The sequence below is a fragment of the Astatotilapia calliptera genome, chromosome 15 (genome assembly GCF_900246225.1).
Source record: "Astatotilapia calliptera chromosome 15, fAstCal1.2, whole genome shotgun sequence".
Classification (NCBI taxonomy): Eukaryota; Metazoa; Chordata; class Actinopteri; order Cichliformes; family Cichlidae; genus Astatotilapia; species Astatotilapia calliptera.
In genome coordinates this window covers 5,961,795-5,981,435 of record NC_039316.1, presented here as the reverse complement: position 1 = coordinate 5,981,435, position 19,641 = coordinate 5,961,795, and the positions used below count along the sequence as shown (strand labels likewise).

Genomic DNA, 19,641 nt, shown 5'->3' with positions numbered 1-19,641 from the left:
AATTCATTAGGACCATGATCCCAAGCCTTTCAGCAAATCTATCAGCATCCCCGTCAAAGTCAAGATAGTAAAATTGATATACTTTGGCAGGACCTTAAGAGAGATGTGCATAAGTAAATGCCCACAAACCTCAATGAAATGAAGCAACATTGTACAGTGGTGGCGTACAGAGTGGGGCAAAATTCTTCCACAGGGTTGTAAGAGACTGATAAAGTCATGCAGAAAACAATGACGTAAAGTTATTGCTACTAAAGGTGACCATACAAGCTAATAAATCACGTAGAACTACTAGTACTACTACTGAAGTCCTTTTGGTTGACCTTCGCCCTGGCCTCCACCCCTCTGTCCACTCAGTCTCGAGCTACAGACTCAAACATGCTTCACCAGTCAAGAGCAATTGGTATCAGTTTCTTCAGTGGTGAGCAGTCTCAAAATGAAGAGCAACCACAAAAATGAAGGTGAACATTTTTGTAAATCTTCATTTTATTTATGTATTTTTTTGTTGCCGAACAATGATCATCTCATGAGTTAGGCAAGCAGAGGAGTCTTTATTGTTTCTATTCACACATAAAGTGTTTACCCCAATGTCATTTATGAGTCCGACTGCACCAGTTTAACAAGCAACTGTTCAAAAGAGAGCAAAATGCAGATCACGTTCACAGCTAAGGCAAAAATAAAAACAATTTCACGCTACTTTAGCTCTTTCATTGAAAGAATAATAGCATTGTTAAAGCATTATGCACACACACACACACACACACACACACACACACACACACACACACACACACACACACACACACACACACACACACACACCATCTCTTAGAAACTATACTACAGGCTGATAATACTCTGCCAATTTTATTTGTTAAGTGACTCAGTCCCTGTTTACATATTCATATGACCGCATTATATGATATAAAGACCCTTTTTTTTCTTAAAATACTATGACCTCTCTTAGCTGCTAGCAGTAGCAGAAGTGTACGCTACATCTTACACAGTCTGCATCTTATACAGTAACGTAGACTACATGAACTATAACAGAAAGGCGAAAAACTGCACCTCACAAACTGAAATCACATTCTCACCACAGCACATGCAGACTCTGAATAGAAAAACAAATATTTCACCAATCCCTCTCGCAAATAAGGAAGACGATGCTTTAAAGTGTTGTGCTTTTCTGTCCTGACACTCACTGGCTCGGTCGCCTCACATATGTGTTGCTACATAGTACAAATGCACGTGGAGAGCTGCACTTCCATGCTGATTGAAGGCTGTGTGTAAACTAAAGAGGACAAAAAATGGCATCGGTTAAATAAATATATAAATAAACGCAGAAATGAAGCCAAATGTAGAATTCAACTGAAGATGCTGGTTTAACTATACTGTTTTAATTTAAGCCATGTATGTATGTGGAAATGTTTACACCACTTCTGGCCCTGCAGAGCAGATGATCACAGTAAGAAAATAAATTCCACGTTGACTATTTGGCACAAATTTAAGTAACCTGCTCTCTCGTTATGATAAACAGAGGCCATAATTCAGCTATAGTGTGTGTTAAAGAACTGTCTAGGTCATACATTGTAGTCTAGCTACTGATATATTGCCAACACTCCCTATAAAATAGTATCCATACTAAGCTGCCTGAATAAAATACTAATATTTTATTCCTCACTACACATACATACTTTTAGTCAGATGACCCCAAAGTCCATCTTTTAATAAAAGTGTGCTTATATCCATCTTGTGAATTAAGACTATTCACAGCAGATTGCTTTACTCGTTTACTAGTTTTACTCTCCGCTGTCCATTTATAAAGTGCTCCATCTTCTGTTGAAAAAACAAAATGAAAACTCAACAATTATACACTCGCACACATCATTCTCCAACCCTCTGCTACATCTCAAGCACACCATCATTTAGTCCTTGCTCCAAAGGCCAGAGGTAGTCGGTCAGCTGCTGGAGCTGGCGGTCTGTTGAGGTGTAGTTTCCTGACTCTCCACCAGGGGGAACTGCTCCCTCCAGTAGGTGAAGTGGCTGTAGGTGTCCGAGCAGGGGAAGTCAGAGGAGGACGCTCGGGCCTTCAGCGGAAACACGTGGTCAACGACCTCGCACAAACGTACGTAGCTGAAGAGAAGAGAGGAGAGCGAGATGATGCAGTGATGCTGTAAGGGCCATGAGAGCAATCCAGTGGGACCTGGGTGAAGGACTTACGATGAGATGTTGGTCTTGGCGTGCTCCTGCACCAGCTCCCCTTTGGGGTTCACTGTAAAAATCCTGTTTAGTGACACCCCAACTTCTTTGTATGAGTATACATCCTACAAAGACAAGAACAGGGGCATTTTTAATGTTAGATATACTGGATATTAGACTTAAACAGTGCAAAAAATACCTAAAAAGCTTCAATTTACCCTCAGTGAACATCCAAACTCACTTTTATGGTGAGAAATAGACTAAACTATAAGCAAATATAACTGTTTGTAAGCTCTGCAGAGCCGCATGTGAGTTACCGTCGGTCTGTTGCCGAATGCTGCGTAGAACGGCTGCTTGTTGGGGTAGAAGAGGTTCTTGATATCAGTGAGACACTCTACCTTGAACTTCTCCGGCTTCTTCTCTATCACCTCCCTGTGAAACACAATCAGCACTGCACGATGAGTTCCTCCTGCATCCTCTCATGTACTAATATAGAAAAACAGATGCACGTTTGTGATCTGAAATACCTGTGCAGAGCTGAAAAGAGGCTGCTCGGGCTCAAGAGGACGGGGCCCATAGGAAGCATAGTGCCTCTCTCGTTGACCCAGTTGAGGTAACCTCTAGTCATGTCAGCCATGCCGATCGCTCGGGCTGAGCAGTACAGGAACTTGTAGCCATTTCTGATGTGGAGAGGAAGAGATTAATATTAACCAACTTGTGTCAATAGAGAGTTGAAATTACTAAATAATTTCTTTAACTTTGTAAAAGCATTTCTTTAAGAGCTTTATTTTATTTCTATAAAATCTCCTTTATGCTTTACTTTAAAACTGAGAGTAGACTGTTAACAAAGTAGTTCTTACTGGCTGACTTTGTGGTACAGCTGAGCAATCCCCTGGTGTGTCCAGTCTTTCCCGAGTGTGGGCAGGATATGACCTAATGTGTCTGACCTGGAGACAAATACAAGCAAGCGTTATTAAAAATGCATTTTTTTGCACTTGTGTAAAAATCTAATGATGTTTTATGTCATAGTCATCCAGATTTAAAACCCTTTGGAATACTTCTCATTGTTGGAATATATAAAAGCATCCTCTGTTTAGTCTGAGAGAGGATTTAAATGTCACAATAACTGGAAAAGTACCTGCTAGCTCTCTATTAAATGCTACCTTTGCAAGAAGCTGCATATTTAATCTTCTGATCATAATGACAAATTGCCTCATAATCAGCAGTGAATAAATGTTACAGATGGAATAGCCGTGAAGAGTTTATTCATCACACTGAACCCTGCTGTGCACAGAGTTGTACAGCATGCAGATGAACCTAATACTGGAGCCACTTCCAGTAGATTTGCCGTCCAAACTAAACTCCATTATGCATTAAAAAAAACAAAAACAAGACACACGCACCTGGTAATGGTTCCATCTATGTCGGAGATAATTATCTTGTCATCCCAGTTCCAGAGGTAGATGGTGCCTTGACAGCGACAGGTTCCCTGGTACTGAGTGGTGACGCTGAACACGACATCGTTAGGCCCGTCTTGCAACTGAAGAGACAGCTGGGAAATTTGGTGAAGGGGGTGAAAATCCATGAAAAACCACTCAGAAAGGAAGAGAATTGTGTTATAGCTGCACCATTTGGGCTTGTCAGGTGGATCTTTACTGCTGCCATCTTGCTCAAGCTGGTAACTCATTCTTTTATGCTTCTTTTTTAATGTTTGAGCTATCTCTCTATCATATCCAAACTTGTGCTTTAACTTGTGTGCTCACCAGCTGCTCTGATGTGAGTCGGAGAGTTTTCTTATAAGACACGCCTCCCGTTGTGAGTACCGGCTCTGTCTGTATGAGGGAAGAGTTCTGCTTGGCTTCCCGGTGGTCCTCATCACTAGAGGATGACTCTTCTTTCAGTCTGTCATCAGAGAGGTGAACAGGGCATTTATATGCTTCAATATAAACCTCAGTAAGTGAGCAAGGACAATTTTGAGCCAGGAATGCTCTCTTACCTGCTTGTCATATTCCCAACCTGCTCAGCAGTGCAACAGGCCCCACGCTCAGAGGCTGAATCCTATAGGTAATAAAAACAGTGCCAGGTTGGTGTTTATCTGGCGCGTAACTTGTTCACAATTAACATAGCTGCTGCTTTAAATTACCGATTTGGCACTGCTGTTTTTGCTTCTCCAGGAGAACCACCACCTTCCTGCTTTCTTGGGCATCTTCTCCTTCATGATGTTCTCCACTGCAGCCTGAAGCAGACCACACACACACACACACACACACACACACACACACACACACACACACACACACACACACACACACACACACCAAGCAACCACAACACAAAGCCATAAAGACACACTTAAAAAATAAAGCAAACTATACCGTAAATCAACAAACACTGAGGCAAAACCAAGAATGTGCCTGAGGCCGAAGCGGGGGAAAATACACCAACAGAATAAAAGTGAAAGCTTGTGTAGAGATATTAAAGGGGGGAGGGGTGTTTAAAACAAAAAATAAACATACAGAGCTGTAGCCCAGAACACTGGTCAGACAGCAGAGGAGGAACTGTAAGGTTGAGTGAATGTAATTAGGGCAGGAGGACTAACAGATGGATGGAGGGAGTAATAAAATAAGACGGGGAGAGAACAAAGGAGAAAACAACATTTAGCTTGAGAGCAAAAGTTTAGAAGACATTTGTTACACAATGTAAATTTTGTCTGCAGTAGCAAAAACTGAACACAGTGAGGTTTGAGGTCCACAGACTCCACATTAGGCCTTATGTTATGTAAAGTGGTGCAGTACCGGGATCAGTCAGAAGGGGGAATACTTCTCATGTAATCCAACCCAACTTACTGACTCCTAAATATCTGTGCAGCGTCTGCAATCAACTCTTACCTTTGGCAGAGGCTTCTGAAAGGCTTGCATAGCCAGCACAAGCGGAGCTGCAGTGTTCCAATTATAGTACCTGTGGGAGATAACAAAATGTATTTTTAGCCCTTCCATAAATGCAGCAAAACACATGTTTTTCAGCCAATTTTAGCTCATTAGGCCAAAGAGTTGTGCTAACGCTGCTGTTTTTGCCCGCAGTGTGTGACACATGAATCCATTCAGTACACTCGAATGTCTTACTTTGAGCCAATTTTCACCACTAAGTTGGGGTCGTCGATGATAGAGGGGTTCTCTGTGAACTGCTGATAGGACACGGTCTTCTTATAAAATTGCTCTGTAAAAGGAAGGGAGAAGAAAAAAAACCCACACGTTACTTATTCCCCATGCTTACAACACAGTGTCTAAAGTGCATCTTGGAGTCGTGTCATGTCACGTGATCGTTTACCTTTCGTGATCTCCCTGTTGTCATTGAGCCCCCCACACAAAGAGATGGCAATTGATGGCAGGTCAGACATGGGATCGCAGTAACTGTCTACTCCACTGTCTCCTCCAGAGCTTACAGACTGAGGAGACTGACTGGTGCTGTGGAGGCCCGGATCCGAGATGCTCCTCACTGTTGCACCAGTGTCACTGCAAAAAAGAAAAAGAGGAGATACTTTTGATAAGAATCTCGCTGATCATTCTGCACAGTTCAGAAATACAACTGTATGAAACTTTTCTTAACATGAAAGCGTGCGTGATGTCCAAATACCTCTTAGGAAAATAAAGGGCTGCCACTTCCGGTTCAAGCTCAGTGATGTCGTCCAGATAAATTCCATCAGAACCAAGATGGCGACTCCTTTTATCTGCAAAAGAGCAAATTCATTTTCAGCCTCTTAGATTTTTCCCCCCCGACTGATTTATCCAGAAGCAAATCATTTGCCAGCTTGATCTCTGTGAGAGGGTCTATAGATGGATTATTATGAGGCTGTAAGCTTCCTTGTAGTACCAGATCCGTTCACCTGGCCCCTGTTTATCTTTGCAATCATATGCAGCGATTCAGACACATTTTTGGCTGTAAATCCATCTTATATTGCATCTTATCTTATACTACGGAGAGCAACTGATTGCGTTTGAGCAATTTGCAGTGTGAAGCTGCAGCTTCTCGACGTAACACAGTGCATTAAATGATACGTGGGGAAACCTTTTTAAGGTTTACCTTTTTTCTTTGACGGAGAGTCTGCTTTTCCTTGTGGACGGGGTGAAGTGTCCTCCATGTCGGCCACCATACGAGCTGCCACGCCTCCCACTGTTGTAACTTGCATCGCCGAAGTTATCGTTTGAGACTCCATCCCAATGGATTCTGCATCGACCATTTCCTCTGTGTGCATCGTCTCTGTCGGCATCAGCAGTCGCAGTGCTGGTATTTCCGAGCAGGGTCCGCACTGTTCCGAAGACACCTCAGGCGTAATCACACGGAAGTGCGTGCTTTCAGACACCGGGATAGATACGGGGCAAACTGGTGGAGGGCTGGACTTCAGTGGAAGGACAGATGGCTACAAGAGTGGAGAAGAGGATGATGATATGAGCTGAAGAAATAACAACACTGCAGATTAGGGTATCAGGATTAAGGCTTTCCTACCATGGCAGCCTGAGGCAGCTCTCCCCACGCCCAGTGCATTTCTGGATTCTGATTGTCTGTGTTTGACGGTTTGCCAATTAGCTCAGAATCACTCTTGGGAGATGTGGGGCGAGAGTTTCCAGGACTAAAAGAAAAAGAGATTATAGCATTTCCACATTTATTTCATGGATTTATAGCATTTACTGTAGGTGTGAAAGTATTTTGTGTGAGTCGAGCACCTCTGAATGGGACTCCACTCCCCATCTGAACGAGTGTACATGCCAGCCTGTTTGAAAGAACTGTTGGTCGAACCAACTGTGTTCTCCTCTCTAGAGACATCCCGAGATGAAGACCTGGAGTATAATCACAAAGACGAGTTAGTCAGGGTTTTCTTTACTCTCTCTTACACTGTCAGGTGATCATCCTCATCCTCTGCATGGGTATTTGATTAGTCCTTCACCATTTCCCTTCACTCCTCACGGCCAGCTCTTACCTGTTGCTCTCCATTTCTGCCACTTCATCCGAGCTGATGTCTATGGGGAACATGTCTTCGTCCGCGGAGTAGTCTCCACTTTCCTCTCTCCTCAGGCTGTCCGCCCGAGCCTTCCTCCTCCTCTTCCTCCTTTTCTTCATCATCACGTTACTGTTCTCGCCATTGCTTGCCACGGAGCACAGATTCTGTATGGGTGTCCCGGAGATCTTCCCCATCAAAACAGGTCCATCTGATAGGATAGGAGAGGTGGCCAGGTAGGAGGGAACCACTTCCTGTTAAGACAGGAAACAGGAGTGAAACAATGCCGAGCAGACAAAGAGCCTGAACGTTACACCAAAAACTACCCACATGAGGAAATCTGTTTGGATTTACTGTCAAAGCTTTAGGTCTGCACTGAAATTGGGTGCTGTAGGAGTGTTGCTGACTCCCCTACTGTTCACACTTTGGTTTTTGTAACGCAGAACAACATGTGATAGTGCAACCTGCACAGCTATTATCTCCTGCTTTGACATGAAGCTATGTCAACCACTGAGAAACAAAAGATAACAACACTCTGCATAAAAGTAGATTATAATCATTGCAATAAATCCCCCACTCCATAGTTAGTGTATCGCATGACTTTGGTCTGAGACATAGGTTTGCAATTAACTGCCAAACTGCAAAAACCTCCACAGAGGAAAGGGTTTGCCAAAGCAGAAGCAGACTCTGTTTCTCAGTTCTGGTCACTTTTATGATCCCTCCTTCTAGGAAAAGAAAAGAGTTTTCCAGGAGGTCTCCTGCTGTCCATCCAGGGGAACATAAATATGTGTGTGCAGACTTAGGGGAAAAACAGAAAGCGAAGACAAACTGACGTATAACACCATGATTTGTGGTCTGACAACAATGCCTCACGTTTTGCTTCCCTGAGCCAAGAAAATGGGTTCAGAGAAACAACGCTCCTCCCCTAGTTGCTCGTTCAAGCCTGAGAATTTGACACCACCCAGGGGAAAATAAATCAGACACTTCCCTCGTTACAGCCAGCCCCAAGCTTCAGTACTTTAGAGCTTGTTTTTATCTTTTTCTGCATGCATCCTCACGTGCATACAAAGCCAAAAAGAGAGAGAAAGAGAAAGAAGATGAGAGTACATGCAACCAGGCTCTTTAAAGCTGCAACTGAACCTCGCAAAACCAAAATAAAATTAAACACTGACTTTCCAAAAAACTGAGGAAAAACGGCTTTCCGTGAAGTTTTGTAAACATAAAAAGTAGAAATGTAGGTCAGACTGGAGGAATTCTGACATATCTTTAACTCGCCAAGCTCTGAGCATTTCTCTAATACTTAAGCCAGTTTCACAAATACTGCAATACCGCAAACATTTAAATTTCCAGAAGCATATTTATCCAGTTTCCGATTTATCCTCATGCTCCCAGTGTTTGACATACTTCCAGGTCATAAAGCCTTGGTGAGTAAATTCTGCGTTCTCAGCTCTTGCTCGCTGATAAACAAAGGCAGTCGGTTTTTAAAAAAAGGAAAGGGGAGAAATTCCTGGGTGCTGTGCCAACTCTGCACACAGTGCGACTTTGTTCAAACTACTATCATTCCGAGTAGGAAAAAGAAAGTTTGGATAACACTTTTCAGTTGCAAATGGGGAGTGTGTGAGCGCAGGGTGTAAATAAAGTGTTATCATTTGAATCTTGGTTTTATTTGAATCAAAAAGGCCACATAAAGGCGGAAATGGTAAATGGCCTGTATTTGTATAGCGCTTTTACTAGTCCCTAAGGACCCCAAAGCGCTTTACACATCCAGTCATCCACCCATTCACACACTGGTGATGGCAAGCTACATTGTAGCCACAGCCACCCTGGGGCGCACTGACAGAGGCGAGGCTGCCGGACACTGGCGCCACCGGCCCTCTGACCACCACCAGTAGGCAACAGGTGAAGCGTCTTGCCCAAGGACACAACGACCGAGACTGTCCAAGCCGGGGCTCGAACCGGCAACCTTCCGATTACAAGGCGAACTCCCAACTCTTGAGCCACGATCGAAATGTACTGCCTTTTATATGGCTACAAATATAACAGTCTTTTAGGGTTTTTTTATATAAAGTTCTTCACTGCTGTGTCATTTTCTCACCTGTTCATTTAAGCAGTTCCACATGAGATCAGATGATTTGGCCAAATTAGTTAATCAAAATATAATTACATGCAGACAGCATTATGCTTCGCGGAAACGCTCCCAATCGTTACCTGATCATTTTCTGTTTCTTGCACAAAAAACGCCTCGCCGTTCTCCCCAAGCTTCATGTGGAGATCTACTGGTTCTCCGTTGATTTCCATGTCCACCTAAAAGCAAAAGGGTGAGAGCTGAACAAACTAGAACATTAAACTTTTCCTCTAAAGATGCCCTTGTTGTTGTTGTCGTTGTTTTTTTTTTATCTTCTCACCACTTTCTCTCGGGACCGTAGGACCCCCAGCTTGCCAAAGCGCACGTGGAATGGCGAGCACTGCAGGGAGCCATCGGGCTGTCTCACAACAATGACGTCGATGCAGCCAGAGAGGGTGGCGGGATTGAGGCCTCGGTACAGCTCTTTGACCTGGACAAACACCTGGCCCGCCAACTGGCCCACGAAATTCATGGTTTGACGGGTCTGGGGGAAGTGAACGGATTAAAATTATTTGCGTAAGTCACCTCTTCCTGAACTCGGCCAACTTTCAAAAGTGGACGCGCTTATGAGTGGGCATCTGCCGTAGCAATCTTCAGCCCGTGAATCAAAGCACTGGTGACATAACTCTCACCCCGCTGGAAATAGGGCGAGCTATTCCAACACTCTGAGGTAAAATAAGCTTTCTGTATGGATAAGAGATGAAGAAGGAGTTGAAGCTGTTTCCTGATCTGTAATTACAAACTGTACAAAGAACCTGTTACCACTTTTGACCTTACTGTCTCTCTTACATCTTACATCCCCTCGGGCCTCATACTGTGAGTCTGTAAAGCCTTACAACTGTTTTCCATTCACACATCAAAGGTCAAAGGACAGACTAAGTTAGACCAGACTGTCAAGTCATGTGTATATAATGTAATACAGTAAATATAGCATGAACTCAATGCATAAAACCCCCATCCACCCCCTTATGTATTTTTTTTAAGCCCATTTGAGTCAAACAACCTTTCAACACCAACAGGATTTAGAGTTCCCCTTAAAAAACAAATGTAAATAGAAACATTTTATAAATAGTTCAGCTTCCATTTCTAGCCCCGCGCTGGTGAAAATTGGAACATATTTAGCGTCTTATATTTGGCCGTAAGCAGGCTACAGAGGGTAAAGACTGACTACTATTACGATTTGTATAGCTTCTTGTAACAGACAGGATGAGAGTGCTGGAGGTGGTGATCCAGGGAAAGATGGCCTTAAATATGTTGGAAAAATGCCAACATATCCTACCCCTTGAGGACATGTGAACAAGAGACGAGGCCCTGTCTGAAGAACAGAGACACCGACTGTTAAATCTTATAAAAGATCTCTTCTAAATTACCTTTGCTGTATTAAATTATTAACTGAATTTTCCACCGGGGCGTTGTGTTACGACACTGTTGACTTTCAAGCAGAGGACTTTTAGTGCAAAATACTGTTACACAGTACAGTGCAGCCTAATCTAAAAATAGATGTCTTGTGTTTGTTCCTCTTTTTGTTTCATCTCAGTGTCTCTGAACACTAGCAAAATATTCGGGCTGGGTTTCAGAAAAAGAGCTCCTCCATCTAAAGAAGACCTTTTATGCACTTTTTCAGCGCCACATTTGTATCCTTTAGAATAGCTTAGTATTATTCACAGTTGAAAAGAATCCTTATTTATCTTAAACTGAGCCTTTATAAAGCCTGAGCATCCACCACTGGAACAGTGTATATATGACAGGAAACATGAAAGAAAGTAATAGATCCACTCTTTGTATTAATTAATTAATTAATTAATTTTTAGAATTATAGTGTGGATGCTATTCATTAATGTAATTAGCACTACTCTCTGGTACGATTACTGTTTACTATTCAACTTAATCTCATTTTTATTATATTTGTTTGGGGTTTTTTTTTAATCACCGTTGTGTGCAAATTTTTTCATTGTATAAGGCTCACAGTATATGCCTGTGGCACATCCTGCTCTGTGACCAAATAATTTCCCCAGTGGGATCAATAAAGGATCCATCCATCCATCCACTTGTGTTTAGCTGTGGTATGTTCATTTGGAAGAGTCTGGCTGAACAGCTTAGCAGATAATGTGTTCAGTCCCACATCAATACACAGAAACACACAGTACAAGATGCAATCTATTCCTGATTATGTAAGAAAATAAAACCTTCTACATGTAAGGAAATTCCTTTATTTAAATGTTTAAATAAAAAACATGTGATGTGACAAATCAGCTTCCATAACGCATGTTTAAACACCTAAAAGTGTAATAAGGTCTAATCGATATGGTAAACAGCTGACTCATATACCTCCTGACAGGGCAAACGGGAATTTTTTGTGATGAATGAAAAAAGCTTAATGAGCGTAAAGACAGATAAAAGACACACAAGTGGCCAGCGTGGTTATAACAGACATCTACAGAGTAAATAAAGACAGTTTATCATCGGTTTCATCTCAGAGTCAGGTGCAGTCAAATATACATAAACAATCCAAAACATACCTGTTTGAGCTGAGGGGCTGCCTTTTAACCAACACACGGGAGACGAGCGTTTCATCAACCGGGAATAATAAAACAACGAAACATTTTAAAAGACCTCCTGTTCCTCGATACAGGTGATGTCTGATGCCCGGATGCAGCTCATGGGAGCATGGAGAAAAAACGCTACCGTTTAAGTTAAAGCGTTGACTCTTCCTCTCTAAGCGAGTCTGTTCCTCTCACTCAGGAGTCCTATCACTGGGTGACGTCACTTGCAAAAAAAACCCCGACCCGTTAGTTGGCCAATCAGCGTCGAGCTGTTGAGTTGCCAAGAAGAAAGAAAAAATCGATTCAATTGCCACAGTGGCAACAAAATTACCCTCTTTCTTACTTTGTCGGAGCTCTTCTGTGCCTACAGAGTGACTTTATGCTCTTTCGTGACCGTTTACATCCAGTCGCATTAAACTTGTAACCCTGATAACAAAAAAAATAAATCTACAGCAAGACATCTCACTTTACTTAAGTCTTTGACAGCGGGAAGCAGTGGAAGCTTCGTAAGCGTTTAAAGTCACCAGTCTGTCAGTCAGGTCTGATGCTGTGAGGTGATCTTTCTAGCCAATCACAGCTCTGCCTCGTAACACATGCCATGTTTGCTTACAGCGCGAGACCCTCCAGTGAGACTGTGCGAAGAGGATGTGGTCGGCTCGTGGTTAGTGAGATTAGGACACTAAACATAAGCAAAAATAGGTATTTAATGTAGAAAGATGCAAACGCTGAGTTTGCAAAGACTAACATACTCGAGAAGGAAACAAAGTCAGGATGTAAATGCACCAATTTCATTTATAATTTAAAAAAAGCGGCTCTACTGTCATTAATGGTACAATTACATTACTGCCAAAACCACTCTGTCTGTATCTCTGTGCCTCAGAGCCCAAAATCCTGACAGCAGACTGCTTCTCCCCTCATGCTCCAGGACAAATACTGGACGGGGTTACACGCTACAAAAGCCTCACGTGCAGCTCTTCTGCAACCAAACCAAGCTCAGCCTGTGTGTCTGGGAAAATGTGTCTCTGAGTGAACACGATCTAATTGTTTTTCCAGACTGTGAGGCAAAAAGGGGAAGAGTGTGTGTCTTCATAGTAGTTTTCCATCACAACTTAAAATGAGCGTTTATTGTTTTAGGTTTGCACTTTCGCAACCATCCTTTTTCAAATTCTGACGGTTGGTGTCAGGAAATATGAGGCGCTCTTAGTCATTTTTTTCCTCAATGCAAATTTCAAATGGAAGTAATGCAAATATTTTTGGCCAGGATGCTTTTAATCTCGCTTTTGCAGAAGTTTACTTTATTACACCCTATGGTCATCTTTACTCACTGGCCACTTTATTTATTGTTAGCACCTCGTTTTGCCTTCAGGGGCGCCTTAATTCTTCATGGTACAGATTCCATTCTCCTCAGACCTGAGGCATCAATAGGAGACTTCCACCCAGAGAACTGGCCTCAATTAATGTTTGTTCACTTCCAGACCATTCTCTGTAAACCCTACTAATGGTTATATGGAAAAATCCCACTCGATCATCAGTTTCTGAAATGCTCAGACCAGCATGTCTGGCACTTAAATCAGATGCTCAGTTTGAACTTTGGTGGGTGATCCTCACCATGTTTACATACCTAAATGGATTGTGTTGCTGCCACGTGATCACATATAAGCAACAAGCCTTTTAAGCAGGTGTACCTAAAAAGGGGTCAAAACAACTCATCAGTGTAAAACATGTTATGCTTACACTGTTACACTGAACGCCAAAACACTTTCGCTTTGTTTTTTTACATAAACTATTTTAAATATCTGCAGTAAACACCCTGTCCTTTAAACACTCGATGTTACACATACCGATGTATATCTGTACCATCGGTAAGCCTATCCCAGAGTGCCTACGTAAACAGGCGGGACACACATTATGTCGGTGACAAACGCTGGCGTCACTGGACCCTCCGAGGATACATGAGCCACATAGCTGCCGACATGTTTCCAAGAACACGTTTTTTTTGCCAGGCAAACTCAGCCAGCGTTGTACACTTTTAAAAAAGCACATGATATCAGTTTAATTTTCAACATGAATGGTCAGAGACGTGACCTGTGTCAGGCTACAAGAAACCTGCTGACATGTGACAGTCTCACTTGCCTACTCGGCTGAAGAAAAACATCAGCTTCAAATTTCTACTTGGTGCATTTACACTGTTGTAATAGACCTCAACTGGTGAACATGTAAGCTGTTCTTGTTCTTTTAGGACAGCCCCGCTAAGGGGAAATCATTTTTGCTTTTGTGTTCTCACACCCTGTGAGGCCAAGAGGAAGTGATGACTTGTGAGATGTCAGTTCACTGCCTTCCTAAGCAGTGGTCACATACTGTACTTACAATGTAAGGGTGTAATAGCACACTGTCCATTCTGCAGACAACGTGCTACATTTAACATTTAAATGAATTACTGATTTACAGGTAAAATGTTTGCTTGTCCTGTCATAGATCTGGTCATGCACTTTAATACATACAAAAAATGCAGCGAAAGGTGCTTGACAGTCATTTTTTACAAATGACTCCACCATAAACCGGACTTACTCAACACAGTTTGCCTCAGGTATTACTAATTCTTGTTAAACGACATTTTAATTGAGTCAGTTGTTAAAATAATATAGGTTTCTGATTGGCTGAGGCGATTCTGGCCTGAGGATCATGAGACAGAGGCTGAAAAGACTAAACTCTGACTCAGAGACTAAAAGGAAAAATAATGAGCTTTTCCAGGGCTTATGGTTGCAGATTGTTTTTAAAAAGTCATTTAAGTTAACTGTAAGATGTCAAACAAATACGGAAAAACAAAAAGGAAAACATCTGCTGTCTTTCGGTGTTGTGGATGCATTTGTGAATATAGTTGATAACAACTGCTGTAGGGTATCTCGTAACTTTTACTTGACCTAATGAGTCTGAGCCCGTCATCTTCAGTTTCAGTGGTAACGTCTAGTCTTACACTGGTGGATTATGGAAAAATACAACCCCGCTCTCCCTGCTTCTACTCAGAGAACCTACTGCATGACTTTGAAAGGTTGTCGTGACTATTTTATTCATGTTCACATTGCACAAATGCTGAAACACACAAACGGGTATAACTTGCTTTAAGCGTTATTCATGCTTTTGTGTTTTTTTCCACACATGCAGATGATTTTCTTTTTTCTTAAATCGCTTTACCCAGCTCCAGGTGGTGTCAGTGGCATAGTTCTGAGCAGCCTCATCTAACTCGTCTCCATCTTCTGCTGATATCATGATTCCATAGTGTGTTTAATCCCAGCGGCAGATGTTTGGTCTTTGCCACCTCTCGATAGATATGAGTCTGGTCTGCTCAAGAACTTGTATCCTTACTCTCTCCGCGCATGTCAAGTGTCTGACTGTTGAGTGCAAGTGAACAGTGTCTTACTAAATTTACCCAGGCCCCCTGGTTGGAAACCTGAGCTGGGTCTGGAGTGGTCATCATGCACCAGACCCTTTGATTTCTTAGGCATTTGATGAGGGGGACACCTGCTAAAATTGCATTTTAGTGGAACTGGGCATCTTCCCTTTAGACATGATCACACAAGAATGACACAATAAGCTGCACTGGCACAGAGATCTACCTAATAAGACATGCCTGACAGTGCCTTCTAATATGTAAATGTCTCATTAGTTCAGACTGTGCCACCTGTTGTGGGTGTTGATCCTTTGTTGACAGTATAGTGTTGTTGCATCACGTTGAGACAAGACCACCTGTTGCATTGGGTGAAATCCAAGACTCCCAAGTACCCAGTGACTCTTCCAGTGATTACTGTAATTAATATTAGACTATTATACACAGTGTGTTTGAACTGATGACCTTTGTTAGTCTAAGGGGTGGGGATGGGGGGGCTCCTTAGTCTAAAACACTGTTTGGTGGGTGTTATGTGTCAAAGTGACATTCACACGAGTGCCAAGGATTCCCAGCAGCACATTTAATTTTAAAGAGATGAAATGTATTCATAAAGTATTTGCTATATTAGAAGAGTAGAGTTTGCTACTCCCTTCACAGAAATGTGCAAACCAGACTCATCATGACAAAAGTTGGAGAACTGAGTGCAGAACTGAGGAAGGGTACAAAGGTCATTCAGTGTCAGCTCATCAAATGTCTCCCACCTGACCATGTGAGATTTTCTTGAAAAGTGACACTACAGCTAGATAAAAAGAGTTGTTCCTTTCATATTAAAGCTTTAATGTCTATTAAACATGTAAGGACGTTCCCCTTCACTCTGGACCTAACAGCCTCCACGCTAATGTTAGCATCTCTGTGCTTGTGCTGCTAGATTTTCAGTCCTTTCCGGGAGCTTCACTACCACCCGGGCATCACTTTCCAGCCTCGCCAGAGATACATCCATCGCGGGTCCCGCAGGATTTTCCATAACTCCAATGGAACTAAATCGTTCTGGTCTGCTACTCGCCGCCCTCGCAGGAACCCTGATCGGGCTGTCAACCATCGATCTCTAGCCCACCTGCCCAGGGCGCCCACTGCGATTAGCAAAAAAGAAGATACTCCACTCAACTTCGGTCTTCTAAACATTCGTTCATTGACAAGTAAGGGACCTCTCATCCAAGACCTCCTATCTGACCGTAAGTTTGACTTTTTCTGCTTAACTGAAACCTGGCAACAACCTGATGACTTTTCTCAGCTAAACGAATCTGCTCCTCTGGGGTTTGTTTACTTTTCTAAACCCCGCTGCTCAGGTCGTGGGGGTGGTCTCGCGATCCTTTTTCGCCAGCACTTGAAAGTCCTGCCGGTTAATGTTGATACCTTTAGTTCTCTAGAGGTCCTTGCATGTGAGCTGACTGGACCCATTCCCACTATCATAGCTACTGTATACCGCCCCCCCAAACCTAACCCTGTCTTTCTCAGTGACTTTGCTAATCTACTAACCCATCTTTCATCTCTCTCCCCAAATGTGATCTTGGTGGGAGATTTCAACATTCACATGGACAATAATGACCTTCTGCTCACCAGAGACTTTTCCTCCTGTCTCGAAGGCTCTGAATTTAAACAATTTATCGATTTCCCCACTCACTCTAAAGGACACACCCTGGACTTGGTCTGCTGTTCTGGTCTTACTCCCTCGAATCTTTCTGCTACTAAAATCCCCATAACTGACCACTTCCTCCTTTCATTTAACCTTACTCTCTGCTGCTCTTCTACCAAGCCAACCCGTCTCATTTCGTTCCGCAACATCAAGAACATTGATATGGACATTCTCACTACCAGTTTGGACAATCTTCAGATTCCGGACTTCTATTCTACTCCTGATGATTTGTTGTTATATTATAATAATTGTCTACGCACTGTCCTTGATTCTCTGGCTCCTGTAAAAACCCACTCTGTTTCCTTCACTTGCTCTGCTCCCTGGTTTACCTCTGACCTCCGAGCTCTGAAGGCCAAAGCTCGGCAGCTAGAGCGTAAATATAAGAAATCTGGTTTAACTGTTGATTCAGAAATCTATAAATACCATGTACTTCAGTATAAAGACTCCATTAACAAGGCCAAACAAAGCTTCTACTCTGGTATTATCAGTTCTTATGAGGGTAATGCTAGGACTCTGTTTTCAGTTTTCAACAAACTAATTCAACCCCCCAACGCTTTACCACCGCACTTCTATTCCTCTGAAACATGCAACTCCTTGATGCTGTTCTGGACTACGAAAATCGATAACATCCACCAGCAACTCAGATCAAATGTTGTGTCTACGCCCTCTCCAGAACCTTTTCTCCTTTTTGAGCCGTTTTCCACTTTTCATCTTCCTGATTTATCTGATATTTCCGAGTTAATATGTAAATCAAAACCTGCCACATGTCATCTTGACCCCATGCCCACGGGGCTTGTGAAATTCTGCCTCTCTTCTTTACTCCCACTCATCTGTGCTATCATTCACTCTTCTCTCACCACCGGTATCGTTCCCTCCTTATTGAAGACTGCTCTAGTCACTCCTATACTGAAAAAACCTTCTTTAGATCCTAACAACTTTAACAACCTCCGTCCGATTTCCAATCTACCCTTCATTTCTAAGATACTCGAAAAAGTGGTTGCAGCTCAACTTCATTTACACCTGGTTAATAATAACATCTATGAGAGATTTCAATCTGGTTTTCGCTCATGTCACAGTACCGAAACTGCTCTACTTAAAGTCACTAACGATCTCTTAATCGGAGCTGACTCTGGTCTTCTCACCATTCTCGTCCTTTTAGATCTGAGCTCAGCCTTTGACACCATTTCTCACTCTGTCCTTCTAAGCAGACTTTCCTCTCTCGGCATCTCTGACACACCCCTCGCCTGGTTTCAATCATATCTCCTCGACCGTTCCCAGTTTATTCAACTAAGATCATTTCGCTCTCGTCTATTCCCCGTCACCTCTGGTGTACCCCAAGGCTCAGTTTTAGGCCCTCTTCTCTTTATAATATACATCCTCCCTCTAGGTACCATCTTCCGCAAATTTGATCTTCAGTTTCACTGTTTTGCTGATGACACCCAGTTATATCTCTCTTGCAAACCTGATTCCTCCCTCCCACCTTCTTCCCTTACAGAATGTCTATCCGAGTTAAAATCCTGGTTTACCTCTAATTTTCTAAAGCTCAATGAGGATAAAACTGAGATCCTCCTTATTGGCACCAAATCCAACCTTTTGAAGGCAAACCATTTCTCACTCACCATCAATAACTCCACAGTTCTCCCTTCTCCTCAGGTTAAGAGCCTTGGTGTCATCCTAGACAGTTCACTTTCTTATAAATCACACATCAATAACCTCACCCGTTCTGCCTACTTCCATCTACGTAACATTAACAGATTGCTTCCTTCTCTTTCCACCCAGTCTACGTCCATTCTTGTACATGGTCTTGTTACCTCCCGTATTGACTACAGCAATTCTCTTCTGCATGGTCTCCTCCAAAAATCCCTCCATAAGCTTCAACTGGTTCAGAACTCTGCTGCTCGCATTATCACCAGAACCCCCTCCTACCAGCACATCACCCCTGTTCTTCAGGAACTTCACTGGCTCCCTGTGAAATTCCGGATAATTTTCAAACTTCTTCTGTTCACCTTCAAGGCCCTTCATAACCTCGCTCCTTCTTACCTTTCTGACCTGTTAACCACCACTTGTTCTGCCCGTTCACTTCGTTCTTCTTCTTCTGTCCAGCTTACTGTACCTTCCTTTCGCCTCACCACCATGGGAAGCAGAGCTTTCAGCTGCTCTGCTCCCAGGTTGTGGAATTCTCTGCCCCCTGAAATAAGAAATATTGGTTCTCTCCCCCAGTTTAAATCCCAACTCAAAACTCATCTGTTCAAATCTGCATATTCACTGTGAATCCACTGTTTGTTCATTTTATCTTGTGCTTTATTTTATTGTTCTTATTCTGCCATTGTTTTACTAAGTGTTTTATCCTATTGTAAAGTGTCCTTGGGTGACTTGAAAGGCGCTCATAAATAAAATTTATTATTATTATTATTATTATTTTTAAAAAGTAACTAAGTAACTAAGTAATTAATTACCTTTGAAAATAAGTAATCAGTAAAGTAACAGGATTACTTTTTTCGGGAAGTAATCAGTAATTAGTTACTTTTTTTATGTAACTTGACCAACACTGATTGCGATGCACAGTTACTCACAATTACGTCACAAAAAAAGTAACTGTGCGATGCAAAAACAGTACAATGAGAATTTAGAATGTTTCCTTTCTTACTTGTTTGAGTTATTTATTTAATCTAAGTTCATATTCTCTCTCTCTCACTCTCTCGTGTT

At 42.4% G+C, this 19,641-nt stretch overlaps 1 protein-coding gene across 2 annotated transcripts; it reads right to left on the bottom strand.

Annotated features, from left to right (window-relative positions):
• Positions 1–850: 850 nt before the first annotated feature.
• On the bottom strand, positions 851–15,264 carry lpin1b (lipin 1b). 2 transcript variants are annotated; one of them, XM_026142282.1, is made up of 20 exons: positions 15,050–15,264; positions 9,595–9,798; positions 9,398–9,493; positions 7,172–7,443; positions 6,918–7,031; positions 6,700–6,823; positions 6,277–6,613; positions 5,830–5,923; positions 5,524–5,708; positions 5,319–5,412; positions 5,085–5,154; positions 4,340–4,432; positions 4,193–4,254; positions 3,960–4,098; positions 3,600–3,748; positions 3,057–3,143; positions 2,724–2,876; positions 2,514–2,628; positions 2,218–2,321; positions 851–2,130 (listed from the first exon to the last, which is right to left on the bottom strand). In XM_026142282.1, the coding sequence occupies exons 1-20, from the start codon at positions 15,122–15,124 to the stop codon at positions 1,956–1,958; spliced, it is 2,742 nt and encodes a 913-aa protein (XP_025998067.1). In that variant the 5' UTR covers positions 15,125–15,264; the 3' UTR covers positions 851–1,955. The 2 variants fall into 2 exon arrangements, with proteins under 2 accessions (XP_025998067.1, XP_025998068.1); XM_026142283.1 differs by lacking the exon at positions 15,050–15,264 and adding an exon at positions 11,834–15,031.
• Positions 15,265–19,641: the final 4,377 nt, after the last annotated feature.